This window comes from Otolemur garnettii, unplaced genomic scaffold (genome assembly GCF_000181295.1).
Source record: "Otolemur garnettii isolate 467f Iridium unplaced genomic scaffold, OtoGar3 scaffold00045, whole genome shotgun sequence".
Taxonomy (NCBI): domain Eukaryota; kingdom Metazoa; phylum Chordata; class Mammalia; order Primates; family Galagidae; genus Otolemur; species Otolemur garnettii.
In genome coordinates this window covers 9,640,627-9,649,715 of record NW_003852440.1, presented here as the reverse complement: position 1 = coordinate 9,649,715, position 9,089 = coordinate 9,640,627, and the positions used below count along the sequence as shown (strand labels likewise).

The following is a 9,089-nucleotide window of genomic DNA, read 5'->3' as shown; positions in this document are numbered from 1 at the left end:
GCGGAGGCAGGAGACTCGCTTGAGCCCAGGAGTTGGAGGTTGCTGTGAGCTGTAATGCCACGGCTCTCTACCCAGGGGGACGGCTTGAGGCTCTGTCTCAAAAAAAAAAAAGACAGAGTACTATTTTGTCGCCCTCGGTGGAGTGCCGTGACGTCACAAGTAGCTGGGACTACAGACGCCCGCCCGCCACAACATGCAGCTATTTTTTTGTTAAAGTTTGGCTGGGGCCAGGTTTGAACATGCCACTTTTGGTATATGGGACCAGCGCCTTACTCAGTGAGCCACAGGCGCCGCCCCATCCAACAGTATCTTTTAAAATTTATCCCAAGGATCAAAGCCTGTAGCTCACTGGCTATGGCCCCAGCCACATACACCAGAGCTGGTGGATTTGAATCTAGCCAGGGCCTGCCAAACAATGACAAATACAACAAAAAAATAGCCAGGCGTTACAGTGAGCACCTGTAGTTCCAAGTAACTTGGGAGGCTGAGGCAGGAGAATAGCTTGGGGCCAGGATTTTGAGGTTGCTGTGAACTGTGAAGCCACAGCATTCTAAGGAGGGCAACATACTGAGACTATGTCTCAAAAATAAATAAATACATTTATCCCAATACAATCCCCATAAAACAACATTGCCAATCCTCTGCAAAAATAAGTAGTCTGTTTATAATCATCTGAAAGGTCAGTCAGTCCTGAAGAACTGAGCTATGCTGCTTTTCCATTCTCACTGTCAGGGCCCTCCTTCTTACTATTCTGAGTCAAGTCTACGAAATTTAAGTGCTAACCAGATGTGTAAAAAAACCCCAAGTTCTAACTTTTCTGGGTAACAAAATTAAGGAGACTATCTTCTTTTTTTTTTTTTTCTTTTTTGAGACAGAGCCTCAAGCTGTCCCCCTGGGTAGAGTGCCGTAGCATCACAGCTCACAGCAACGTCCAACTCCTGGCTCAAGTGAGTCTCCTGCCTCAGCCTCCTAAGTAGCTGGGACCACAGGCAACCGCCACAACACCTGGCTATTTTTTGGTTGCAGCTGTCATTGTTGTTTTGGCAGGCCCGGGCTGGATTTGAACCCACCACATTAGGTGTATGTGGATGGCACCTTAGCCACCTGAGCCACAGGCGCTGAGCCAGGAGACTATCTTCTTAATAAGCAATATATTTTATATGTATAACCTACTTCCTAGATCAAGATAGTTTAGATTGACCTTGAAAATACCCAATTTTGTCTACTTATTCAGAATAAATAAAAAATTTCAGGCTCAGCGCCCGTAGCACAGTGGTTATGGCGCCAGCCACATACACTGAAGGTGGTGGGTTCAAACCCAGCCCAGGCCAGCTAAATACCTGCAGCAACAACAAAAAACTATCTGGGCATTGTGGTGGGTACCTGTAGTCCCAGCTACTCGGGAGTCTGAGGCAAGAAAATCGCTTGAGTCTAAGCCCAAGAGTTCAAGGTTGCTGTGAGCTATGATACCACAGCACTCTACTGAGGGTGACATAGTGAGACTCTGTCTCAAAAAAAATAAATAAAAAATAAAATAAAATAAAAAAATTCCACTCTAGTAAAACAGGGATTTCCAAACAGAAAAATACTTAAAACTTTTTTTAGGTAGAATGTTCTATGAGTTTCTGAATTTACATTAAAAAAAATCTTACAATGACCTAAAAAACTAATATCAGAAAAATAAATTTAGGCTCGGTGCCTGTGGCTCAAGTGGCTAAGGTGCCAGCCACATACACCTAAGGTGGTGGGTTCGAATCCAGCCTGGACCCGCCAAACAACAATGACGGCTGCAACCAAAAAATAGCTGGGCGTTGTGGCGGGCACCTGTAATCTCAGCTACTTGGGAGGTGGAGGCAGGAGACTCGCTTGAGCCCAGGAGTTGGAGGTTGCTGTGAGCTGTGATGCCATGGCACTCTACCCAGGGTGATAGCTTGAGACTCTGTCTCAAAAAAAAAAAAAAAAAAAAAATTATTCAAAATGGCTTGGTTCCTGTAGCTCAATGGTTAGGGTGCTAGCCATATACACCAAGGCTGGAAGGTTCAAACCCAGCCCTGGCCTGCTAAACAACAATGACAACTGCAATAAAAAAATAGCCAGGCATTGTGGTGGGCACCTGTAGTCCCAGCTACTTGGGAGGCTGAAGCAAGAGAATCACTTAAGCCCTAGAGTATGAGGTTGTTGTGAGCTGTGATGCCACAGTACTCTACTGAGGGCAACAGTGAAACTCTGTTTCAATAAAAAATAAAATAAAATAAAATGATTCAAAATGATCTTGCATATCTGGCTTTTTAGCACAAAAGGCTACACACAAAATAGGATTCAGGAAGCAGTAAAATAGTAAATTGCCAGACTTTCCTGGCATACAGAAAAATTCAGGTTCAGGTCCCAATTCCCTGTAAGAGGCTGGCCTTTCTTCCTTTTTTTTTGAGACAGTCTCACTTTGTCACACTTGGTTGAGTGCTATGGCGTCACAGTTCACAGCAACCTCTAACTCCTGGGCTTTAGCAATTCTCTTGCCTCTGCCTCCCAAGTAGCTAGGACTACAGGCACCTGCCACAATGCCCGGCTATGTTTATTTTTGGTTGCAGTTGTCACTGTTGTTTGGTAAGCCTGGGCTGGATTAGAACCCGCCAGCTCCAGTGTATGCGGCTGACACCCTAGCTGGTGAGCTACAGGCACCAAGTCAGGTGACCTTTCTTTTTTTTTTTTTTTTTAGAGACAGAGTCTCACTTTATCACCCTCGGTAGAGTACCGTGATGTCACAGTTTATAGCAATCTCCAACTCCTGGGCTAGGCGATTCTCTTGCCTCAGCCTCCCGAGTAGCTGGGACTACAGGCACCCACCACAATACCCAGCTATTTTTTTTGTTGTTGCAGTTTGGTCGGGGCCAGCTTCAAACCCTCCACCCTCGGTATATGGGGCTGGTGCACTACTCACTGAGCCACAGGCTGGCCTTTCTTATAACCTTTTTTGCTAAAGGTCCCACTAATAAAGAAACTGTTCCCTGACTATGAAGTGTTAGTCAGGAAGCACGTGGCTTCACCTATTTCTGAACCATCTACCACTTTTGCCAATACACAACCCAGCAGGTATTGAATACAGACCAATGGCTCTACCTTCCTCTTCCTCGTCATCATCGCTGGACTCACTAACATGCACGCTGACAGCCGTGTTTGGCGAGTCTGTCCATTCAAAATATACCCCAAACCCAATGTCATAACTGTCTGTAGCAAATTCCCAAAAGAGATATGATCCTTCTTCGTGGGTGGGTACTCGAACAGTGACCACTTCTCCTCGGCCCACTGTAATCACAGAATCCGCATCCTGCCGAATCTTCTCTTTAAAGTCTTTGATCTGGGGTCTTGTCCACATGGATGGAGCTGCTATTACTGGAAGAGACTCTAAAGGCAATAAGAATTACAGAGAAGCTAAACTGAAAGAACCTTCACCCTGCAGGCAGTAACGTCTGCATAGGACTGCCTCCCCAGCTGCACTTAGGCACCAAGCACAATATGGTCTAGCTTACCTAGACCAGATTTGGAGGAATAAAAAATCCTCCCCATGAGTTTCTCCAGATTATAAAATTTAACAATGTCACAGGTATTCAGAGGTCATCACACTACTTCAAGTAACAAATGCAATTCTCAAGCTTGGAAATTATTTTATTATTTTTTTTTTTTTTTTGAGACAGAGTCTCATTCTGTGCCTTAGCAACCTCAAACCTTTGGGCTCAAGTAATTCTCTTGCTTCAGCCTCCCACCATAACACCTGGCTAGTTTTTTGTTTTGCTTTTTTTTTGAGAGACAGAGTCTCACTTTGTCACCTCTGGTAGAGTGCTGTGGCATCAGAGCTCACAGCAACCTCTAACTCTTGGGCTCAAGTGATTCTCTTGCCTCAGCCTCCCAAGTAGCTGGAACTACAGGTACCCCCCCCACCCCCTGCCCCAAATGCCTGGCTGTTTTTAGAGATGAGGTCCAGGTCTCGCTCTTGCTCAGGTTGGTCTCGAACCTGTCTATCTCACTTTTGCTCAGGCTGATCTCCCAACTCCTGAGGTCAGGCATTCCACTATCATGGCCTCCCAAGGCGCTAGGTTTATATGCATGAGCTACCGCACCAGGCCAGAAGTGATGTTTTTCAATACTCTAACAATGAATGGGGAATTTAAGAATAACTTTGAAAACTCCCTAATTGCAGCTAGGGAAACATTCTGGCAAAGAAGAGACCTGGACCTAGGTATATATTACTCTTTTGGGTGTGAACAAAGAAATTTGACATTTGATTTCAGCCCATCTGTTGAAAAAAAGTCTTAACTTGTAAGAATTCCACAGGGCTATTCTAAGCAAGCTCAAAGGAACAGAAAAGTCTGGATAGGTCTGGAACCACTACAGACTGAGGAAAAGAGGTCAAGTCTTTTTACTGAGCAATATCTATGTGCACTGAACTACCCCACCCAACTCTTCCCAAGTTAACTGCAGAGTCTTTGACAAAAGATTTTTTCTCATTTGAAAATACTGGTACAAACCCTTGATAAGAAAGGTTGGGGTCAGTAAACCAAGAGATTTCAAGGTCTTTTCTGAAGCAATTTTCTCTTATTTCAAAAAGACAAGGAAGATCTCTGAAATCCAATTTCTTGTGACCCACATCATCATCCTTGACCATTGCCACTGGGATGCATTTTCCTTCCTCCTACTTAGTTAACTACTCTTCCTCAAATCTCTCAGCTCAATCGTCCCTTCCTCAGGAAAGACTCCAGTGATCTTTCTGACTAGGTCACACTCTCCATATTGTATGTTCTCAAACTATAATGTACCTCTCTCACACAGTACTTCCTAAAGCTATGCTTCACATTTTCTGTGTTTATTTTGCCTTACCACTATCCCCAGCACTCAATGAATGAGCTGCCCATGGAAAGCTAGTGGAGCTTTGAAAAGTCAAAGCTATTTTCTAGGCAACACTACCCTTTTGTCTCAAAAAATAGTAATATAGGCTGGGTGAGGTGGCTCACGCCTATAATCCTTGCACTCTGGGAGGCCAAAGTGGGTATATCTCCTGAACTCAAGAGTTCGAGACCAGCTTGAGCCAGAGTGAGATGCCGTCTCTAAAAAAATAGCTGGGTGCTGTAGCAGGTGCCTATAGTCCCAGCTACTCGAGAGGCAGAGGTAAGAGGATTACTTGAGACCAAGAGTTTGAGGTTGCTGTGAGCTACAATGCCATGGCCCTCTACCAAGAATGGCAAAGTGAGACTCTGTCTCAAAGAAACCCCAAAACAAAACAAAAATATAGTAATGTATGGTAGCCAGCTTCCAAACAGGCCCCCAGAGACCTTTACTTCCAAGTCTTCAGACATTTAAGGGCTCAACACCCACAACATCTCAGGGTTGGTATGTGTGACCAACAGAATGTAGTGAAAATATTAATGTATTACTTCCAAAGTCAGGGCATAAAAGTCACTGCCACTTCTGCCTTATTCTCGTTTGGATTATATGCTCAGAGGGAAGCCAGCCACTGTATGTTGAGAATATTCAAGTAGCCCTACGGAGAGGTTTCATGGGCCAAGGAACTGAGACTTTGTGCCAAGAGCCAGTACCAACTTGCTGGCCATGTGAGGGCGGCCCTCACCTTCCGTCCACTCAGCCCCTCACCTGACTATAACCCCAGCCAACATTTTGACTGCCAACTTCATGAGAGACCTTAAGACAGACCATCCAACTATAAACTACTCCTGAAATCCTGACTCACAGAAACTATATGAGATAATAAATGTTTATTGTTAGTGTAACCTTCTAAATTTGGGTATAATCTGTTAAACAGCAATAGATAACCAATACACATAATAAGACAAACAGGATCTTTGGCCTTAAAAATGTCCAAAGGAGGGTTGTGCCTGTGGCTTAGTGAGGAGGGTGCCAGCCCCATATACCGAGGGTGGTGGTTTGAACCCAGCTCCGGTCAAATTGCAATAAAAAAATAGCCGGGTGTTGGGGCGGGCACCTGTATTCCCAGCTACTTGGGAGGCTAAGGAAAGAGAATCGCCTAAGCCCAAGAGCTGGAGGTTGCTGGAAGCAACACTACGGCACTCTACTGAGGGCGAGAGAGAGACTCTGTCTCAAAAAAAAACAACTATATAAGATAATAAATGTTTACTGTTAGTGTAACCTTCTAAATTTGGTTTGGACAAATTTGGACATCTAGTTTCCTCTTCTACACAATTCTAAGGGTCTCCAGAAGAATCAGATTCAGACTTAAAAAAGTAAAAAGGTGTTTAACTCACAAATATATAATTAGTCTCAAAAGCTAGTTCACCCAACTTGGTGAATTTGCTTTTCATGGAGTCTGAACTATGACCCCTGAATGAATACACAGGTCAGAACATACCTTTTGGTCCATTCTCTAGGGCTTCTTCTGCAGCTTCTGGTTCAAGTTCCTTTTCAGAGTTCTCAGTGTGGGTTTTGGCCTGTCCATTAACTGACAGCCTATCACTCGGTGCAGCTGCATTCACTTTCGATGATGTAGGCAAAGAAGCCCCAGCCACTACTACTTCCTGCTGTTTCTGTAATGCTGCCTATGATTTAAGAAAAAGTGAGGATATACTGACCAAAAGGCTCATAAATAGGACATCTGCCCTGGAGTGCATTCTGACCACATGCTTTTGCCCTACTAAAGTACTCTGCTCCAAGAAATTACTAATAAACTTCTTTTTTATTTTTTGAGACAGAGTCTCATTCTGTTGCCCAGGCTAGAGTGCCAGGGCATCTGCCCAGCTCACAGCAATCTCAAACTCCTAGGCTCAAGTAATCTTCCTGCTTTAGTTTCCTGAATAGTTGGGACCACAGCAGGTGTCCACCGTAATGCCCAGCTAATTTTTCTATTTTTGGTAGAGAGAAGAGTCTTGTTCTTGATTAGGCTGGTCTCGAACACCTGTCTTCAAGTGATCCTCCAGCCTCAGCCTCCCAGAGTGCTAGAATTACAGGTGTGAGCTACCACACTTGGCCACTAATAAACTTTTAATCAGTTTTTATCTGATCTATAATAAATATTAGTAGTACACTATTAAACTGACAGCTAAAAATGATAAAAATTAATGTGGGTAAGAAAGTGTAACAAAGGATTTTATTTCTGTGATCTGAGAATCATTAGAAAAACTAAGCAAAAAAGGGCTGGGTGCAGTGGCTCACACCTGTAATCCCAGCACTCTGGAAGGCTGAGGTGGGTGGATTCCCTAAGCTCACATATTTGAGACCAGACTGAGTCACAGCAACACTTCATCTCTAAAAATAGCCGGGCGTTGTGGTAGGCTCCTATAGTCCCAGCTACTCAGGAGGCTGAGGCAAGAGAATCACTTGAGCCCAAGAGTTTGAGGTTGCTATGAGCTGTGATGTCAACGACTCTACCCAGAGCAACAATGTGAAACTCTGTCTCACTCAAAAAAGAGGAAAAAGAAAAAAACTAAGCCCAAAAAATTAAAGTAAACAGAAATAATCAACCTAAAATGAAAAACTATTAAAGGCAAAAATTAGGCCAAGCATGATGGTTTACGCCTATAATCCTAGCACTTTGGAAAGCTGAAATAGGAAGATGGCTTGAGGCCAGGAGTTCAAGATCAGCTTGAGTAAGGGTGAGACCCTTTCCTACAAAAAAACAGAAAAATTGGGCAGTGCCCGTGGCTCAGTGAGTAGGGTGCCGGCCCCATATACTGGGGGTGGTGGGTTCAAACCCAGCTGCAAGCCAAACTGCAACAAAAAAATAGCCATGCGTTGTGGTGGGTGCCTGTAGTCCCAGCTACTTGGGAGGCTGCGGTGAGTTGTGATGCCACAGCACTGTACTGAGAGTGACAAACTGAGACTCTGCCTCAAAAAAAAAAAAAGGCTCGGCACCTGTGGCTCAAGTGGCTTAAGTGCCAGCCACATACACTTGAGCTGGAGGGTTCGAATCCAGCCCGGGCCCGCCAAACAACAATGACAGCTGCAACCAAAAAATAGCTGGGCATTTTGACAGGCACCTGTAGTCCCAGCTATTTGGGAGCTGGAGGCAGGAGAATTGCTTGAGCCCAGGAGTTAGAAGTTGCTGTGAGCCGTGGTGCTATGGCACTCTACCCAGGGCGATAGCTTGAGGCTCTGTCTCAGAAAAAAAGAAAAAAAAAATTATCTGGGCATCATAGTATGTGCCTGTCCATTTACTTGGAAAGCTGAGAAAGGACCATCTCTTGAGCCCAGGAGTTGGAGGTTGCAGGGAACTACAATGACACAACTGCATTCTAGCCTGGGTGACAGACTGAGTTGTCAAAAAAAAAAAAAAGGCTCGGCGCCTGTGGCTCAAGTGGCTAAGGCGCCAGCCAGATACACCTAAGGTGGTGGTTTTGAATCGAGCCCAGCCTGCCAAAACAATAATGACGGCTGCAACCAAAAAATAGCTGGGCGTTGTGGTGGGCACCTGTAGTCTCAGCTACTTGGGAGGCAGAAGCAGGAGACTCGCTTGAGCCCAGGAGTTCGGGGTTGCTGTGAGCTGTGAGGCCATGGCACTCTACCTAGCAGGACAGCTTGAGGCTCTGTCTCAAAAAAAAAAAAAAAAGCACATAATTAACATGTGTTCTTAAAATTGTCAGACGATTGGGCCAGTGCCTGTAGCTCAGTGGTTAGGGAGCCAACCACATACACCAGGGCTGGCAGGTTTCAATCTGGCCTGGGCCTGCTAAACAACAATGCCAACTACAACAAAAAAATAGCTGGGTGTCGTGGTGGGCACCTGTAGTCCCAGCTACTTGGGAGCTGAGGCAAGAGAATCACTTAAGCCCAAGAGTTTGAGTTGCTGTGAGCTGTGATGCCACAGCACTCCACCAAGGGCAACACAGTGAGACTCTCTCAAAAAACAAACAAACAAAACACAAAACTTTATATAAATGGATTATATAGTCTATCCTCTTTTCTATATCTAGCTTGTTTCACTCAACATTGCTTTTTGTGAGGTTCATATGGGGTCACAAGTGAGTATGAGTATATAGGGTATCCCAAAAGTTACCATGTGTAGGGAAAATGAGAAATTGCAGCTAACTGTACTTTATTTTTTTTTTTTTTTTTTTTGAGAAAGAGCC

At 44.5% G+C, this 9,089-nt stretch overlaps 1 protein-coding gene across 2 annotated transcripts in view; it reads right to left on the bottom strand.

The window, feature by feature from the left end:
- Window positions 1-9,089, bottom strand: part of ACBD3 (acyl-CoA binding domain containing 3) — a 54,988-nt gene that overhangs the window by 4,462 nt on the left and 41,437 nt on the right. The window contains exons 6-7 of one of the 2 annotated variants that reach the window (XM_003790992.1): window positions 6,377-6,563; window positions 3,118-3,402 (exon numbers count right to left, since the gene is read on the bottom strand). In XM_003790992.1, the coding sequence (XP_003791040.1) occupies window positions 3,118-3,402; window positions 6,377-6,563 (472 nt within the window). Of the gene's footprint in view, window positions 1-3,105; window positions 3,403-6,376; window positions 6,564-9,089 lie in introns of both variants that reach the window. The other variant, XM_012805919.2, reaches the window with a different exon arrangement.